Source organism: Psammomys obesus, unplaced genomic scaffold, assembly GCF_907164565.1.
Source record: "Psammomys obesus unplaced genomic scaffold, mPsaObe1.curated_primary_1811, whole genome shotgun sequence".
Lineage (NCBI taxonomy): Eukaryota > Metazoa > Chordata > Mammalia > Rodentia > Muridae > Psammomys > Psammomys obesus.
The window spans coordinates 28,129,708-28,150,402 of record NW_026596046.1 but is presented as its reverse complement, the minus strand read 5'-3'; the positions used below and the strand labels follow the sequence as shown (position 1 = coordinate 28,150,402).

The 20,695-nt window shown below is 38.6% G+C and overlaps 1 protein-coding gene across 1 annotated transcript; it reads left to right on the top strand.

Moving 5' to 3' along the window:
• Window positions 1–271: 271 nt before the first annotated feature.
• On the top strand, window positions 272–20,695 carry Ddias (DNA damage induced apoptosis suppressor). The gene is given in 8 exon segments (XM_055623130.1): window positions 272–327; window positions 8,611–8,739; window positions 15,811–15,972; window positions 16,795–16,912; window positions 18,039–20,332; window positions 20,334–20,395; window positions 20,427–20,486; window positions 20,489–20,695. Coding segments are annotated over 7 exon segments (2,865 nt in total). The 5' UTR covers window positions 272–327; window positions 8,611–8,626; the 3' UTR covers window positions 20,545–20,695.

Below are 20,695 nucleotides of genomic sequence, written 5' to 3'. Positions count from 1 at the left end.
GCCCTCGGCGTCCGTCTGAGGGGTGCAGCCACCCCCTGCCGCGCCTCGCGCCTTCCGGGCTCCCCCCGCACCTCGCCAAGGGAACTACCCCTCCACCAGCCGGGGAAGAACGTCCCTCGGAACCCACGTCCACCCGGGGCCCGACCGAGACGGTCGCTTTCCGGGATGAGCGACACGCCCCGCGGAGCCTTTTCTGATTGGCTCCCGGGAAGCTCCGTCAAGACGTACTTCCGGCGGAAGGGGACGCGGGAGATTCGATTGCTGGCGTCGGGCGAGCGGCTGCGTCCTCTCAGGGTTGGCCCGGCTTGTCCCGGGCCTTGGCCTCAGGTGAGCTGCTGAAGAAACGTTTTCTCGGGGGGTCGCGGGCCTCTAGGTCGAGAGACCCCTAACCCATGCGCTCCACATGGATTTACTTCAGGACCCACCGCCGTAAAGGGCGGATACGAGGTTGGAGGGGGAAGTCGATCGTTTCCTATTCCTTGGCGAATGTTTATCAACACTTACTGCTGCTGCTGAGCCCCAGAGCCCAGAGAGGAAAAGGCTCGACCTGGCCTGGGAAATGTAAAAATATGTCAGCTGGCTACTATGCTGAGTAATGCTAGGTGCTGTCAGAGGAGGTATTTTACTGAATAATGCGCGCAAGCCAGAAACTGAAAGTTTTCTAGACTCCTTGGTCCCTCGAATCCACATCCAAAATCCGTGTCCTGCTCTCTACTGCAGACTCCGGCCATCGTAATCTATCCTGTGACTTTCACGACTGTGAGAATAACCTTTCAGCGTTTCCCCCTGCTTATCCATTCTCCATATGACCAGGCAGATAGGTGAAAAATTTGGCCAAGGTACTCCGCCTTTAAATTGTTTTAGCTGTTTCTTTTTGCCCGGATGGTTTAAGTCCAAAATCCTTTACTTAGAGTTAGAGGCTCTTTTGCCTTCTCTGCCTTTCCAAATTCAGCCTAGACCTTGCCATACTGACACATACACACACCTCTCAGTGTGGGAGATCAAACCTACGATATCTCACAGACTCTGTTCTTATCATACTTAATTTTTCCCAACCCCACTGTAATTTTTGTGTTCCTCAACCTCCCAAACTTGTTTTGATTCCATCCACACCCCAGGCTAGTTCTGACTCTTGTTATTTCTTAGTTTACAAAACCTTTTTTTTTTTTTTTTTTTTTGAGTTAGGGTAACATGGTTTCATAACCAAGGCTATCCTTGAACTCCTGATCATCCAGCCTCTGTGTCCCAAGTACTAGATTTATAGGTATGTGATTCCAAGCCTGGCTTCAAAGCCTTTTTTGTTTTCTTTTCTTTTTTGGAGACAGGGTTTCTCTGTGTAGCTTGGCTGTCCCCTGGGACTTACTTTGTAGTCTAGGCTGGCCTCTCGAACTCAGTTATTCCTCTGCCTCCCTGAGTGCTGGGATTAAAGGCGTGCACCACCACGCCCAGCTCCAAAGCCTTTTTAAAAGCATCTTAGATCTTAAGCATTTTCTGACCTTTCAAAACCAGAGCACAGAGCACTCTGTAGTTTTTTTATCCATTCTTCAGATACATTTGTAAGTGTCTCCCATTATGTCAAGAACAGCCCGATGTTGAATGATGTCAATTAATAAGAGAAATTGCTGTCGTGAGGGTACGTTCCTATTTTGGATAGAGTTAACAAACAGCAAAATTGAGTGTGGTGACCTACATTCTAGCACTCAGGAGGCCGAGTCATGAGAATCTCTAGTTTGAAGCCAGCCTGCCCTACAAAGAGAGTTAAGGGCTACAGCGGAAAATCGTGTCTGTAAAAGGGGGTTAGATAAACATGGGTTTGGAAAGTCCTATCTAAAGAAATTGGTATTAAGTTGGTGAACATGACATGGCTTGTAAAGGGAGGAGTCTTGGTCATCTAGATATAATACTTTGGTTTTTTTGAGACAGAGCCTCATTATGTATCCTTGGCTGGCCTGTTACTTCCTATGTAGGCCAGGATAGCCTCAAACTCACAGAGCCTCTGCCTCCCAAGTGTGTGATTAAAGGCATAAACCACCACATCCAGCTTTGGGTTGTTTTGTTTTGTTTTGTTTTTTGCGGGGGTGTGTGGAAGAACTTGAAGTTGGATGGGTAAGAAGGTGGGAGAAGGGAGAGGATATCAAAATATATGGTATGAGAGAATAAAGATTAGAAAAAATATGCCAAGCAAGAGGCAGAGAAAGGCACATCTTTGTGAGTTCAAGGCCAGCTAGTAAGTTAAGATAGCCAGAACTACATAGAGAGACCCTATCTCAAAAACAAAAAAAAATAAAATAAAAATGGTAGCACCTATGTGGCATGTGAAGGGAGGGAGGGAGGAGTCTTAGGTCTCTGGCTGTATGGTTAGTTAGAAGAATTACTAGTTATTAAAATTGAGAAGATTTTGTGGCAAAAAAAGACTGAAAATGATTCAATTTTTGTTAATTATTAAATTTTGAATTTGTGAGACTTCCAAATAAAATTGGCTCTTGGGTAAGAAGTTGCATTATAGAACCCTTTTCATTGTTTTATTGATACACGTTGATGAATAAAACACATTATCTGCCTAGACCACAAATAACTTCTTGTTCTTTAAACAGGACTTCTTTAAAGTCCTATTTTATTTTGTTTCGTTCTACCTCAGATGCTCACTTCTTGTTCTTTGTTAAAATATTCCAGAAATGCTACCAAAAATAGAAAAGCAGTGTTGTATATCCTGGTTAACGTTTTAACAGTAGTTTTCAGCAATATTTCACCTTGTGCTCTAAATTTTTTTTTCTGTCTTTTGTGCATATCCACCAACAGCTTGGGGAGCTCCCTTCTTCCTTAGGGACCTCCTCCATCAACTAAAACTGATCCTTGACTTTGCCTCAGAAGAGAACTTTAGGTTGAGCAAAGTTGGTGAGTTTAGTAAATATTTAGACAGTCATTTAGAAAACAGGCAGAACTACAGTCCTAAGACATGGTATGGCCTTCACAGGGTTTTTCTATGTTATAACCCCTCTGTCTTGGAACTTGCTTTGTAGTCCATGCTGGCCTTGAACGCTCAGAAATCTGTCTGCCTCTGTCTCCCTGAGTGCTGAGATTAAAGGTAAAGGTGTCCACTAGCACGGCCAGCTCAGAAAATACTTTTGATAAGCAAAAATTATCCTACCTCTATCTCTCTCCTCACTCTACCCCTCCTCCAAGCAAAAAGCTGATCAATCCCCTTACGTTTTCTCATCGTATTATTTGTATTTCACGTACATAATTTGTCAACAGAATTTTGTTTTGTTTATCTTCATCATTTTTTGTCATCTCTTAATAGTAGAACATAAATCTAGTGACTAGAAAAGAACTGGGTCTTTTTATCCCTAATTTGTGTACAGCAACAATTGGCATTTAGGAACTATGCAATATATTAAGGTAAGTAAATATATTGAACTATTAAGTTGGAACATGTTTTGTTGACTGATGGAGCTTAAAAAAAGTAATAATATGCCATCATCTTTCCCAACATAATAGAATCAAAAATTACAAGGCAAGCCAAATATGAAGTTGTTCTAGGATCTATGTTTTCTTTTTTATTATTATTACTATTATTAGTTATATTTTATTAACTCTGTATCCCACTCCCTTATTCCCTCCCAATCCCTCAGCTCCTACCTGCCCCTTTCCAAGTCCACGTATTGGGGAGGACCTCCTCCCCTTTCGTCTGGCCCTGTTTTATCAGGTATCTTCAGGACTGGCTGCAAAGTCCTCCTCTGTGACCAGCAGGACTGCTCCTCCCTTGGGTGGGAAGGTCAAAGAGCCTGCCCTTGAGTTCCTGTCAGAAATAGTCCCTGTTCCCCTTACTATGAGGATCTATGTTTTCTTAATTTTAGTACTTATTCAGTCCTGGTGCTTCAAACATGCATTCACCGTAATCCATGTAAAACAACAGAGATATAAGAGAGACGACATTTATCATGAAGGAAACAGGTTATGAAAACAAAGAGAAAAACAAACTCTTCTGTGCTTAAAAGGACCTTACCTTATTTGTTAGATGAATGAAGTGTCTTTCTACCATTTGGGCTTGCCAGATAAAAAGAAACAGCAGTTAAAAATATGAACTGACCTCTTCCATTTCAATTCTTAAATATACCTGTAAGTAATGGGAGGAGGGGAGGTGTTTGTTTTTAACATATATATTTGCTCCACTAGAGGGCAGTAAACCCTTAAATAAAAGGTAACAACCTTTTTAAAATGTAGCAGTTCGTGATTGCATAATTTAAAAATCAGTTCCAAGTGTCATGCTTACATTAAGTTTTCTTGTATTGGTGAGTCATATTATCTAGACAGGCCTGTTGGCACAGATCAGTAATCCCACCTACTTGGAGGCTGATTCAGGAGGATCACAAATTTTAGCCCAGTGTTAGGACACATGAGACCCTCTATCAAAAAGAAGTTGAAAAAGTAGCTTGATGGACAAGTGTTTGCCTAGTACATAAGAAGTCTAGGGTTCAATCCTCTAGTACTTGAGGAAAAAAATATATATATATGTACCCACAATACAGCATAGTGTCTGTTACATTACAGATCGATCCATCTAGAGTTTCTATGTAGTAAAATTAATAATTTTTTGAAAAGGGAAAGAAAAAGGTTTATGTGGCTCACAGGTTACAGTTCATCACAGAGAGAGGCCGAGGCAGGAACTGAAACAGACCGTGGAGAAACACTGCTTACTATTTGCTTGTTATTTGGCTCTCAGGCCCACATTCAATCAACTCCTCTTTTTTTTTTTTTTTTTTTGTGAGGGGGCCATTATATGTGTGTTCTTTTCTTTCCTTTGGTTTGTAGAAACAGGGTTTTCTGTATCCCTGCCTGTCCTGGAACTCTGTAGACCATGCTGTCCTCAGATGTACAGAGGTCCACTTTCCGCTGCCTCCCAAGTGCTCTGTTTTAAAAGTGTGCATCAGCACTGCCTGGTGCTTAGCTACTTAAACAGCATTGGCCTGCCTGCCAGGGTTGGTGCCACCCATACTGCGTAAAGAATATTTTTGAATGTCCACGTGGAATGTAGAATTCCTTGTCAGGCCTCATAAAGATTGGTTCACAATATGGTCCCAATTTTAAAACCAGAGGTCTAGGGAGATAGCTTAGTTAAGTATCAGTGCTTGTTGTGCAAGGTTGAGGATCTAAGTGCAGATCTCTAAAACCTTTGTAAAATCGGGGCTTGGTTGTGGGCAGGTGTGTAGCCCTAGTGCTAGGATTGGCAGTTATTGAGCTATACAATAGAAATATAAAGAGATAATCCTTCCAAGATCTTACTGTGGTTCTAAAGTGATATATGGAACTGGCTACTGTTAGGATCTGGATGGTGAAGACCCAGATTCAAGTAGTATGTAAAAGCAAAGAGCTTTTATTTGTGCAGAAATCTAGCATGTGGGGTCATCACCTTTACAACATGGCGGTGACCCAGGGGAGATTGAAGGACCCTTTTTAAGTTAGAAAGGGGAATTCCTGCTGTGGCTATGTGACCTCAATTGGGATTGGCTAGTGCCTGTGGAGGCTACCTGAGTTTATGTATTTTTTTATTTATTACAATTTATTCACTTTGTCTCCCAGCTGTAGCCCCACCTGCATCCCCTCCTAACCCCGCCCTCCCTCATCTCCTCCCATGCCCCTCCCCCAGTCCACTGATAGGGGAGGACCTCTCCCCCTTTCATCTGACCCTAGCATATTAGGTCTCATCGGGACTATCTTTTATAGTCTTCCTTTGTGGTCTGGTAAGGCAGCTCCCCCCTTAGGGGGAGGTGATCAAAGAGCCAGTCACTGTTCCCCTTACTTGGGAGTCCGCCTGGAGACTGAGCTGCCACAGGCTACCTCTGTGCAGGCTGTCTAGGTTATCTCCATGCATGGTCCTTAGTTGGAGTATCAGTCTCAGAAAAGACCCCCTTGGCCCAGATTTTTTTTTTTTTTTTTCTCTGTTGTTTCCTTATAGAGCTCCAGACCCTTCCAGGTCTTTCTATCTCCACCTTCTTTCATAAGTCCCTGTACTCTGCCCCAAAGTTTGGCTGTGAGTCTCTGCTTCTGCTTTAAGACCCTGCTGGGTAGAGTCTTTCAGAGGCACTCTGTGGTAAGTATCTGTCTTGTTCCTTGTTTTCACCTTCTTCCAATGTCTCTCTCATTTGCCTTTCTGAGTAAAGATTGAGCATTTTACCCAGGGTCCTCATTCTTGCTTAGCTTCTTCAGATGTACAGATTTTAGTATGATTATTCTATATGTCTTATATCCACTTATAGGTGGTATATACTGTGTGTGTCTTTCTGCTTCTGAGATACCTCACTCAGGATGATCTTTTCTAGTTCCCACCATTTGCCTGCAAATTTCATGATTTCCTTGTTTTTAATTGCTGAGTAGTATTCCATTGTGTAAATGTACCACAATTTCTGTATCCATTCCTCAAATAGTTGAGGGACATCTGGATTGTTTCCAGATTCTGGCTATTATGAAGACAGCTGCTACGAAATGTTTGAGCAAATTTCCTTGTTGTATACTTGAGCATCTTTTGGATATATGCCTAGGACTGGTATGGCTGGATCTTGAAGAAGCACCACTCCTATTGTCTGAGAAAGTGCCATATTGATTTCCAAAGTGGTTGTACAAGTTTACATTCCCACCAGCAATGGAGGAGGGTTCCCCTTTCTCCACAACCTCTCCAGCATGTGTTGTCAGTTGAGTTTTTTATTTTAGCCATTCTGGTGGGTGTAAGGTGAAATCTCAGGGTTGTTTTGATTTGCATTTCCCTGATGGCTAATGACATTGAGCGTTTCTTTAAATGTTTCTCTGCCATTTGATATTCCTCTATTGAGAATTCTCTGTTTAGCTCTGTACCCTGTTTTTTAATTGGATTACTTGATTTGTTGGTATTTAACTTCTTAGGTTCTTTATATATTCTGGATAGTAGCCCTCTGTCAGATATAGGGTTGGTGAAGATCCTTTCCAGTCTGTAGGCTGTCGTTTTCTGAGGACAGTATCCTTTGCTTTACAGAAGCTTTTCAGTTTTATGATTGTTGCTCTTAAGAGCCTGTGCTGTTGGTGTTCTGTTCAGGAAGTTGTCTCCTGTGTCAATGAGTTCTAGGCTCTTCCCCACTTTTTCTTCTAACCAATTTAGTGTGTCTGGTTTTATGTTGAGGTCTTTGATCCACTTGAACTTTAGTTTTGTGCAGGGTGACACTTGCATTTTTCTACATGTAGATATCCAATTAGACCAGCACCATTTGTTGAATATGCTTTTTTCCATTGTATGGTTTTGGCATCATTGTCAAAAATCAGGTGTCCACAAGTGTGTGGGTTTATTTCTGGGTCTTCTATTCCATTGATCCACCAGCCTGTTTCAAACTGGTAGTTATGCAACCTTATCTTCCCCAGGCCAGCTGTTAGCTGTTTCTAATTGGTTGCCTTTTCCGGGGTGTGTGTGTGTGTGTGTGTGTGTGTGTGTGTGTGTGTGTGTGTGTGTTTCCCCTGTAACTCTTAGGCCTGTTTTGTCTAGCAAGAAAATGAAGCCTCTCATGGAGTTGAGCAGGCTTATTTAGCCAGGCTCTCTCATTACTTTCCTGTGATGGAGTAAGTGGTAGGTAAGACAAGTAGGGTCACTTGGCTTAGGCATGCTTCCTGGAGAAGACCTGAAGAATAATCTTATAGAATAAGCATTAGCCTAGGAAGTAAAATAACATTTGAAAGAAAGGAATAAATGGAAAGCAGCAAAGAAATGTGAAACATTCAGTAAGACAGGAGGCAAGAAACAATACCTTTCTGTGTTCTTTTTAAAATTACTCTCCCATAAATACCAAGGAAAGGCAATACAATAAGAATAGGGGGCTGGAGAGGTGGCAAAATACCAATGCACTAAAAATTAATTTAAAAAAAAAAACATTTCCAAGTGGCAAGTAAATCAAGGACTATCTGGATGAATTTGATAAATCATTGTAACCTAATTATGTATACCTAAAAGGGTCTCAGAACAAGCATATCACTCTTTTTCAGAATATAGATAAATGGTCTATATATTTAACTGTGTCTGCAGAGTTTTACTTTTTAGGTCTGGTGGGGAAAATCACAGACTGAGAGCATGCGCAGGGCCTGCACCATGAATTCAAGACCAGCCTGAACAAAATAGAGAGAACTCTCAAAACCACAGGGAGGAGGAAGAAAGAAGTTAGTTCATGGACTATCTTACCTATTAAAACTGTAAACACAACTTCTATCTTTTATATTAAAAAAAAAAATGTGAACCAGCTAAGTGATTTCTCCCTGAATTACTAGAAGAGACTACTTATTCAGAAGTTCTTCAATTTTTCTTTTAATTCTTTTAATAATTAAATAGCAAAAAAAAAAAAAAAAAAAAAAGGTAGTTTTTCAGTATATCCTCACAGGGCTTGGGATGTAACAATAGGGTACTTGATTACCATGTATGTATCCTCAGATTTAATCCCCCAGTACAAAAGAAAAAGAAAAAAGCCAGTATACTGAAACTTACTCTCTTTATTTTGATAATGAAACAAAAGATAATAATGATTGATTAGTTATCATAAGAATAACTATGTGTGAGTTAACATTTGCATTGATGACCGTCATGCTTGTTTTCTTTTGTAGGACAAAGTATAGACACATGAACAAAAGACGGAAATTCCTTTTTGCCTCTGTACTTGCTCTCCAGAATTCAAGTTTTATATATCCATCATGTCAAAGGTGCTTCTCTCGGGTAGTCCTTGACTCCAAAAGGTAAGAATATGAGGGGAAATTCAGTGTAGATACTTTCTGACGTGGGGGCAAATGCACACTAAATTCACTGTACCAGAACACCAGAGGCTCTCACGAGTTCTCAGGGTTTGTTCTTCTGACAATTCTACAGTAGGACTGGGCAGTAACCCAGTTTCTAGTGGGAGTTTGTTTTTTCATGGTCCTCACTTATTTTTTTAATATATGTAAGTAAACTTATTAGCTGGCCCTGTGCTTACTATTACTTATATAAAATGCCTGGATCCCAACGTGTTTTAGATTTTAGAACTTTGGAGATTTAAGACTATTTGCATAGACTTTGTTGGTTGAGCATCCTTGAGCTAAACCTGAAATACATATGCTCCAAGATGGATGTAAGTTTGTTAGTGATTGGGTCTCTGCAGCCCAGACTGGTCTGGAATTCAGAGTTTTGGCATGGTAACCCTGGTTTCCAAGTCTACAACTTTTTAAGTCATGTCAGTACTCAGAAACTTTTACAAGTACTCTGAAGTTCAGAATTTCAGGTCAAATATGCTCAAATTCTAGTAATCTATAATAGGTAATTCTCCACTGATGAAATGAGCCAATTCAAGCCAAATTAAAATATAAAGGCAAGTTTATTGAGGGCAGCTTTCAGGCGGGTTCACCAGTCCCAAGGAAAGGGGCCAGGGAAGTCACCATTCAGAGGGAGACAAAAGGAGGGGGGCAGGGAGAGAAGAGACAGAAAAACAAAATGGCTGGGTTATATAGTGAAGAGCCTCTTGGGGAGAGGTATGCCAGCCATGCACTGTAACAGGTAGGGACTGAGGGATGCTGGGAGAAACCAGAGGCCAGGTCCACTTTTATATGTTAAATAGGCACCTCAGCCAATTGTCCTGGGTCTGAAACCTAATCATCTGTTGTTCAACAACTACAATGTTTGGCTATATCTGAATATCATGATACCACTGTTGCCATGTATAGTTAGTTGAGTGCCCAAGATATACCACCTATTTGTAGAGTAGAAGTGAAAAGTTAGGATTGGAGTTATTTGACAACTTTGTGTATACATAAGATAAAGATGTTACTAGGGCTGGAAAGATGGCTCAGAGGTTAAGAACACTGGCTGAACACAGTTCAGCCTTAACCTAAAGGTCCTGAGTTCAATTCCCAGCAACCACATAGTGGCTCACAACCATCTGTAGTGAGATCTGGTGCACAGGCACACACACAGGAAGAACTCTGTATAAATAAATAAATAAATCTTTAAAAAAAGGGATGTTACTAATGCCTAGTAGTATGTAAATAGAAGTAGTAAGCTAATAACTATTATTAGTCACTTCTCAAGTTAGAATTGAATAGGTTATGGGGAGGAATCAGGAATCGTTCTTAATATGGAATGTTTGGTGTTCCTGCTGAATAGGATTGCACATTGGTCCTAGCATCTATTAACTGTATAACATAGGGCAAGAGATATAGATTCTGTGATTCGAATTACTTATTTGTAAAGTGGAATAATCCCTACAGTGTGGAATAACTATAAAGATAATGCTCAGAAATCTTGTACAATGCGTGACATATATGAGGATTTCTAAAATGGCACCTATTTTTACGAAAAATCTTTTACAAGTATACTTTTCCTATTGAGTGTATGCAATGATAGTCAACAGCATTATTTGTGAAGCCAGAATATCTGAGTTTAATATTACCCCAGCCGGTTTTTTGTTGTTGTTTTTTATGGCAGGGGATTGAGACAAGGTCTCACTCTCTGACCCAGGTTGGCTTGAAACTCACTGTATATCACAAACTAACCTCAAACTTGTAGTGGTCCTTCTGTCTAAGCATCCCAAGTGGGGAGATTATAAACATTAACCACCATATCATCCCCAACCCTCTCAGTTATATAGCTGTATGGTCCTGCATAAATCACTATGTAACTTGGGCCTAAAACTGGAGAAAAACATCTACCTCTTAGAATTTTTATTTGGATAGGGTTAGTTAATTTACATAACATACTTAGAACATTTGCATAATATATATAATTATTACCATAGATGTAGAATATTTTAAAGATTTGTGGTCTTTTCCAAATAAGAAAGAATGTATCGCTAAATAAGCAACTGGCTTGAACTTGTGATCCTCTTGACTCTGCTTCTCAAAAATCTAGGACCATGAACCTGTATCACCAAACCCAAACAGACAAAGGATTATCTTGATGATTTCTCACAAAAGTCTGGGTTGGATAATAATACCACAGTTAGCTCTTTAAACTAACATTACTAATATATACGATTTGTATTTATTGCGTGCTAGCCATGATACTAGGAGCTTTGCAGACATTGTACCCCTTTAATAGAAGAGATTTTTATGAAATGGGTGCTATTGTTGATAACCAAATTTGGAGATAAGTGAAGTGATTTGCCCCAATCACACACCCATCTAGTTAGAGGCATAAACATTCAAGGCTAAACAGTGCGACTGTGGTCTACATTCATGCTCACCATGTTGCCTCTGAACTGACAGTGCAGTTTATATTCAGATTCCTACTTAAGATCCCCTAGGAAAAAAGCTCTGGCTGAATTGTTTAGATGCGTAAAGCACATGGTGCTTTCCTGTGGAAAGTTACCCCACTGGAAGGTAACCTGTGCCTAATCATATTATACTGACAATTCCTTAAAACTGAAGTATGGTGCTTAACCTTTTCTGTTTTCACTTCTGCTTTCCTTTCCTTTTTTCTTACTAGAAATCGGCCAACACGGAAAACTGAAAATCTTCTTTCATGACCCACTTCTTTAGCCACTAAGTTTATGATGATTTCCCCCACCTTAGCCTTTGCAAATCCTATTTCACCCCCCAAATCCTTAGCAATGACAGCCAAAGTAGATGTTTTGTATCTTGTAGAGACAGCTTCTTTTTTAACCTCCCAGATTAAGGAGCGGAGATATTTAAAGTATATCTGAAGGCTAAGACAATGACTCAGTGAAGTGTTTGCTGTGAAAGCATGAGGACCAGAGTTCAGAACCCCACACAGTGTTTTTTATAAAGCAGTTTTATGCCTGTAGTACCAGTCCGGATGTTTTTTATAAAGCAGTTTTATGCCTGTAGTACCAAGCAGGATGTCTGGAGCTTGTTGGCAGGTAGTATTGCTGATCAGTGAGTTCCAGATTCAATGAAAGACGTTTATCTCAAATCAAAATAAGGTGTTCCTTTTAGAGGTCTGGTTTGCAGTGGCTTTAAACAGCAACGACCTTGGGGTATAATGCAGCCTGTTGCCTATGTGAGTTTACCTAAAGGACCTTGAAAGCACTGATAGTCATGTCTCTTATCTTAATACTGTCTCAGTCTAGCCTCCAGACAGGTATGTTTAGGAAGCTGCAGGCCACAGTGGCTAGGTTTTACACCACCAGGTCATCATGTACATCCACAGCAACCTGCAGAATAAGGAACATGTGATTGAGGCCCTGAATGGAACCAAGATCAAGTTCCCTGGCCACCAAAAGATCCACATCTCAAAGAAGTGGGGCTTCACCAAATTTAATGCAAATGAGTTTGAAGGCATGGTAGCTGAGAAGATGCTCATCCCGATGGCTGTAGGGTCAAATATATCTCTGGTGTGGTCCACTGGACAAGTGACAGGCCCTGCACTTCCAAGGACTTAAATTAGGGAGCAGTAGAGGAAGATAGCCAGCATCAACCTCTAGCCTCTGCAGACACACCCACATACACAAACACACAAACTATATTTTTCAGAGTCTTATGACATCATGGAAGCACTTCTGGAGAGAGATTAATATATCTCTAAGTGTAATAGTAGGTAGTTCTCTGAAGACCTTACCTTAGTTTCAGCATTCTCATTCCTATATTAGGAATCTAAGTTAGATTTCAGTTGGAAGAGTTCTATAATAAAGCAAAAAGACATTGATATAGAAGTTAATTAAGTCCTTTATATAAGGACTTTACTACCAAGTGTGTTCATGCACTCTTAGCATAACATATGTAATGTATATTGTGCCAAAAAATATAAATAAGCTTTATCCCTATAGGCTGTTTATACTATATATGATAAATATACCCAAGTCAGACATGAAAATTATCTCCTGAGTAACTTAATAGGACAAATAAATAGTTCCTTTAGTCTAAAGATCTGTCTCACACACATATGTTTCTTTGCCTGACTGAAACTGAGAATCATGGCTTTTGTAAGGCACTGTTATTCCTGGGGAAACCTGAACAAATGTCTACTCACCCCACATAGGGAACTGACAACAGACCAAAGTTAAGGACACCACCAAAGTCCAGCTTGGTGAGCCAATGAGTTTTCCTGGGCACCTAGAGGAACATGGGTGAGGCTGCCCCTGATAGCTGGAAACCAGGAGCATACTGCACAACCTCAGGTGGCTCAATAGATTGGAGAATGTCTTTTCCAGGTAGATCAGTTTGTCTGAGAGTCCATACAGCTCAGCCTATCTGAGAATATCTCTAAAATTTAAATCAGGGGTCTTTGCTTTGAATGTATTATCTGTGCCCTGGGTTTTCCATCAATTTCACATGGGAGCTTATTACAAATACAGAATTTTGAGTCTTGTCCCAGACTTAGAGAATCAGAAGTTTAATTTTAACAGGATCCTCAGGAATTGGTATACTATTAAAGTTTGAGAGGTGCTAATCTGTATTATATATCACATTAACACTTATTTCAATAGAACTTTTTTCCTAAAAGATTAAGAACTATATATTTGTCTTATACATGTATATGTCATGTAGTATACACATCCAGTAAAACAAATAGGCCTGGGTTTTGTCAAGCTATTATTGCTATGCTATCATGTTTTCTTTCATAGTTATGATAAGAAAAAGAAAATTAAGAACTTCAGGATAGGAAACCAAAGGTTCAGATTTGAATCAAAATTCATTGCCACCTCTAAGTATGCAAGTGGGTTTCCCTAGTAAGGGGAACAGGACTGTCTCTGACATGAACTCAGTGGCTGGTTCTTTGACCTCCCATTACCCCCACACACACACGAGGGAGGAGCAGCCTTGCTAGGCCACAAAGGAGGACACAAAGGATGAGACCTGATAGACTAGGGGCAGATGGAGGGGAGGAGGACCTTCCCTATCAGTGGACTTACAGAGGGGCAGGGAGGATGAGGGAGGGAGGGAGGGTTTGGGAGGTAGTGAGGGAGTGGGCTACAGCTGGGATACAAAGTAAATAAATTGTAATTAATATAAAAATTTAATTAAAAAAGACCAGTAAGACAACAAATTTTATTTACTGACTACTAACATGAATTACCTAATTATCCTAAAGTTTGTAGAATGCCACATTACATTTTTAAATGAGTTCTATAGGTACATCACCTAGACAGGAGTTGAAACAAATAAACAGTATACTATAGCAAGAATAACCTTAAATTTGTATCAACATACAAAAATCTATACCAATGTAAAAAATTTGGCTTTTTGATGCTCTTTAGTTTAAAAATAGATTCAACAATAAACTGTTTTATCCTATTTAAAAAAAAATTCACTGCCACCTTGGGCAAAAAATTCAAACCAATTTCCCCATTTGTTAAGAGGATAAACAGAATGAAATCATGTATGTGAGAAACTTTTCATAAATGCAATAATTCATGCATATTAGTTATTTTAAAATTTTATAAGAATTTTATTTTATACATGAATGCATTGTTACTTTAAAATTCTTAAAAATTATATGTATTTCAAACAATTCACTTGATACCTTGACAATAATAAAAATGGGTTTATATTCTAATGAGTCAGTTTACTTTATTCTATAGACATATTGTAGCACAGACTATAGAAGTTTTAAATGTTATTATACGGACTCATGCAGATTCATTTCAGAGTTAAAAAATAGTAATAATTACCACAGATCTATGATAGTGTTGAATTATTTCATGATAGTGTTAGAATTATTTCAAGAGCTAAAGAGTATAGACTAATACCTATAATAATAATAATAGCGCCTGGCAGCAATCAAATTATTGGCCATCATTAACATTGGTTTCTCTTTCTGGTTTGCCACTCTTTAAGCCAAAATATTAACATGGAAAAATAAAATCCTTGTTATTTTACAGTGTTTTAAAGGGTCAGTTTTGCAGACCATAAAAAATAAAGATGGCAATTATAAGATAATGCAGACTAGAGCAGGACAATACCACCTGGGCCTATAGCTCAGAGATAAAGAATTTACCTTTCATAAACATGGCCAGGATATTCTTGAGGAAGATACAAATAAGTAGAAGTTATAATAATCACTGCATTAAGAAGCAGACTAATACGTTAGTTTGATGAGAGCTATACCAAAGTATTCATTAAATTTGTCTTGTTCTGTCTTTCCTCTGTGTTGGATTTTACAGACAAGGTCCTTCCGATTTCAGGCATCTAGTAACTATTCCAAGACCAAGCAGTATATGACACGAGATCTGCACTGGATGTGTATTTCTAACTACCCTTTGGCTATAATTGTAAACTCTCTTGTAAACAAGTTAAGTTGAATACCTTTGCTATCTAGTTTTTATAATCCAGTATTCTTAACATATCCTGATGAATTAATTAAAATAAATTTTAGGGGTTGGAGAGATCATTACTCTGTCCCCAATGTATCCAATACTTCTCTCAGAGGGCACCTGCATCACATTCCCATGTACAGGTACAGACACATACACTGTGAAGAGTAAATCTTAAAAAAACTAATAATTTTCAGGTTGTTAAGAAAAATACAAGTGAATTATTGGTGTATGACTATTTCAAGACTTTTTTTTTTAGCAGTTTGTTATATGTTTCTTTCAGTTTGGTACTACTTAAATCTATAAAGAAGCTTATCAGACTAGGTATAGTACATGACTGTAGTCCCATCCTCCTGGAGGGAGGGGTAAAGGACCTCAAGAGTGCAAAGCCGACCCTACTACTTAACACTGGGGGCCAGTTATGTCACATAACACTCTGTCTCAGGAGGGAGACAAAAAGGTTGTTGATCATAAAGAGTTTAAGAAGAATTTAATTTACCAGGAATGTTTGTATACTACTATCCTAAATTTGGACAACTCTCTGCTTTCTCTCCAACTTCTCTAGGTTTACTTGTCCCAAGTGTGGCTCTACTGGTGAAGCTAAAAGTGCCAGTTACAGATACAAACTTTGCGTAAAAGTGGCAGAGTCCAACAAATTATTTGTCATTACTGTATTTGGGAGCTGCTTAGATACATTTTTTGGACTTACTGCCAATGGTTTACACAGGTAAGAATCGCTAAAGCATTCTTTTACCTGACTGTTCTTCTAGCATGCTAATAGAATTTGAAAATACATGTATTGAAGGTATTTGGCATTACTAAAAAGAAACCCTCTATTTCAGGCTATAAGTTTCCTTAAAAGATATCTGCTGAAAAGGAAAATGTCTCAAAAATACATAATCATGTTTTAAGCTTGGGGTAACTATTCTGTAATTAAAATATAAAACGTAATCCAGGTTAGTCACTCAGTTTGCAGATTCATACCCTTGAGTTTGACCTAATAAGACAACAGCCTTGAGACTTTAGGGATCCATATAAGTAAAGTATTTTCTCATTGTCAACCTTATTCCCTCTTCACCCCGTCATTTTCAGAAGACACGTGCTCATATCGTTGTGCCTTAGGGCACACTCATATGAAGGAAAGGGACACTAGAAGGACCACATCTAGAATTGCAAGGAAAGAGAAAAGACCCCTACTACCACTGCAGCTTTTACTTTCCTTGGTACATTGTAGGCTCTGAAGATTAAGTAAGCATCTACTTTTTCCCCCCTTACAGAGCTAAAGACTGAACTAAGGGCAAACTTTGCAGATACTAGTCTACCCCTCAGCTTCTTTCCCAGACATTGCAGGCATCTGCTCATATTTGAGAAGTTGGGCTTGGGTACTTTAAATCTTCCTTTTGTGTTGTGTTGAATATCACCAAATGCCAAGGTGATATTTTTTTTTCCTCTGTATGTAACTGAGAAGGTTCATTTTAAAATAATTGTGTTTTCTATTTTTTACTGGAAGGTAAAAATTTCAAAGTTCATCACTTTATTTTCTTTCAAGGTACCTTGAGGATTCTAGTAAAATCCCAGAAACCCTGAACAGTGCTAGAACGCAGAGCTTATTGACCACTGCAGTAGAAAATTGTTTTGTTGGACAAAGCTTTGTGTTTGGAGTGACGGTAATTAAAGCATCTTTCTTTTGAATGTCCTCTTGAGATTCCCATTGTAATGAAATGATTTTAATTTCTCAAGCTGTTTTTAGAAGTTACATAGATAGTAAAGCTTGTAGAAGCACTTGAAACTATAAAGATAGCTTGCATAAGCCCTATTTAAACATTGTAGGTTACAACTCCCTATTTCAAAAGACAAAGAAGCCTGATTCAATGTTTTCAGAGCTTTAAGAGGGGGGAACTTATTATGAACTGGAAAAAGTATTAGATATTTGTTTTTGAAAGGTTATTTTTCTTTTACTCTTAAGTTCTGTACAAATTTCATAGTAAATATCTGTGTCTTCTATAAAAGGAGAGAAACAACCTTAAAGGTAAATATCTGAATATTCATTAAAAATATATTAAAGCCTGTTATGGTGGTACACACCTTTAATCCCAGTACTCGGGAGGCAGTTAGATGGATCTTTGAGTTCAAAGCCAGCCTGGTCTATATAGCAAGTTCCATGTTTACATAAGACCCTGTCTCAAAACGAATAGATTAAAAAGAATGTTCTTTAAATATCATAACAGTAGGAAGTCTTAAAATATACTGACTTTAAAGGTGTAGTAATGAACTAATCTAAACTAAAAAGAACATGTGGAAATTTGAGTACAGTCTTAACAGATGTAGTATAGAGAATATAGCACTATCAAATGAGCACTACGGAAAACCCAAGGACAGGGATAAATCAAGAGCTAAGAAACTTTATTTTGTTAAAATATTTAATAATTTAGTTTTTCTATTCTTTCTTTCACAAACATACTAGTACCATTTATAGAATAGCTACTGTTTGCTAAGTATTGTACAATTGTGTTATAGTTAATCAATAATCTTTTTTTCATAAATGAGAAAAATAAGGCACAGAGGAGTTAAATAACTTATCTAGGACCCCAACCAGCAGCCAAGTAACTGCTGAAACAAGGATTTGAAGATAAGCCTGTGCCTAAGTCCATAGTCTTTGATATGTGCTATTCGTTCAGTAATATTAAAGGATTGGAGTTAAAGGGGTTATTATCATCTCTCCCTTAACCTTTAATTTCTGTGTCCTCCTCAAGATAAGAAAAACCTATTTAAATTCATTTACTTTTTTCATAGAATTTTGGAGATGTATGTGGACATGACTCAGATTCTAATAACTATTTGCAACCGTGCTGTAAGCACAAAGAAGACAGGACACTAGTGGCTTCCCAGATTGTTCTTCCTGTCCCGCATGTTGCAGGCTTTACTGTCATTGACTACTTAAACCATCTTTTGCACAGTTTCAATTTCAAGAAACATAACTGTGGCTCTCAGGAACATAGCAGCCACTCATTCACTTTAGATCACTCAGACAGTGATCTTAGCAGCATACAGGGCCCTGGGGAAACATCCTGTTTTCTGGAGTCCTGTAGCAGAGATGATTTTTTCAGATGCTGGCAGCCATCTCTTGAACTGACTTCTACTGATTCACAACTAACAGCTAATGATGATGTTCCAACTTCAGAACAAATCATGGCCAATGGTACTCCTAACCAAAACAGACAGCACATCTTTCCAGAGGTCACTGGTTCTAAGAACTGCCATGATCTCCTTCAGAGTTCACGGAGCCTTGTTTCTTCTATGGACAAGAATAACACAACAGGAAAGTTGAATGAAGAATTTGGTTTACAAGCTAATCATCTGAGTCCAGTTTACAGCAGTTGTCATGAAACTAGACTGTCTGACTCTGATTTATTTGCTTCGCAAATGCAAGAACCCTTTGAGAATGATAATGCAGAATGCAGTAAAGAAGAAAAAAATGATTGTTCCCAATATGATCTCCCATGTTACCAACACTGTGAAATAAATACTGCCACTGTCCTTCAGGACAGATACGAATTTTCATTGTCATCACTCAAACCTGAAGAAACAGTGATTGCTTCCCAGAACTGTGACTCCTTGATTTGGGATGATCTGCCATTCTCTGAAAGCCTGAACAAGTTTCTAGCAGTTGTTGAAAGTGAGATTGCTATAAATGAGACAGGCACTAAGGATAGAAAACAGGGTATAGATGACATTGATAAATTTCACACAAACTACAGCAGGTTATCAGTGACTCCGTGGAGAAATGCTATAGCTTTAAATACACTACCTTTAGGCTTAAAATCATCACAAACAATGATGAATGAAAACTCCAGGAAAGAGACCTTGTTTTCTAACTGTGAGTCTAATCAAAGTCCTCAAATTCAAAAAGAATCAAAACCAGACCTGACAACAGAGGCTGTCATCAAAGGCAGTAATAGAAATGATACCTCCGAGTATTTCTTACCAAATACTTGCTTATCAGCTCTGTTTACGTCTTCAAAAGGTATAGAGGTTACCCAAAAGAAGACTACTGGGATCTTACAGCAAAGGAATGAAATCTCACTCAGGCCCAGTACCTCAACAAGTAACTGTTCTTATCTCAGTAACAAATGTTTTAATGGATGTGGAAAAAAATTGTATTCAGGAACAAAAGAAAAATTGACAAACTTGTATTCTAAGAAATATGGAAATTTTTCTGATCGTCACAAATTAGAAAATACACAGTATCGTAGATTGTCAGAGAGCCAAGATGACACTTTTACAATATGCCGGAAACTCACATATCCCTTAGAAATCCTTTGCAATAGTCCGAGAAGTACAAATACATCGAAAGAAATAGCTTGCAGGCCTGCCAATAATAACTTAACACAGAGTTATTCCTTTGATCAGGAAGGTAGCTACAATGCTTCTGCTGATCTTTTTGAAGATAAGAACACTGGAACAGAACTAATCAAACTGTCACAGGATGTTTTGTTACGGTTGGAAGCATCTTGCACAGAAAATCATCCTATAAATGAGAACTGCAGTCGGCCTTCACAAAAACTACCCTTGCAAAGCATATCACCATCGACATTTTCAAGAGCGAGGTCTCAGTCAGACTCAGAATGTGATTTTGAAGAAAGCCAAGACTTTGTTCCATGTTCACAGTCAACTCCAGTTGCAGGCTTCCACCAAAGATTTCAAGGCTTAAGGGGAACTTTCAAAATGTTGCCTTCCTTATATTCAAATCTTAATGCTAACTATAAAGCCACAAAAGTTTCTCCTGAAAATGGCAAACATCAAGCTAGCCCAACCTGCCCAAAGAATGTAAAAACACCTAGCCAGAAATCCAAAAGTCCCGTTGTATCTAGTTTAACACAACCAGAGACTTTCAACCACTGCCCTACTGTTGAGTGCCTTGAAAATGATGTGGACGATTGGATCCCACCTACTACTAAAAAAATATTTCTTTCAGATATTCTTGGATTCCAAGTCACAGGTTTAAGAAAATGCCTTGCTGTCCATTATTCCCCTGACCAAAAAGAATTACCAAGGAAGAAACTGATAAAAGTCACACATAAAACCAACATGTTTAATTAAGAAGTTAAAGAATATATTTACAGCAACAGTTGAAAAAACAGGTGTCTTAAGTGTAACTATAAATGATCAGGCTGAAAACAGGAAAAGTCCATTTTGTGATGGTTTTTTTAGAAGTAAAATGTTGCCTTCCATTTTCAAAATACTGCCGCTTTCAGTATCTAAAACAAAAAGCAGTTGGTCATCAAAATTAAAGTCATGAAATTTTAAGTAAAGGCAAAGCTGTTTGGAAATTTTTATTTTCACTGACACAGGAAGCAATCTTCATATTTTGAACATGCATCTACAGAAAATTATAACTAGAGAATGTACTGAACTGAGTGCTGTTGGATCTTTCAAGGTTTCACCATGGC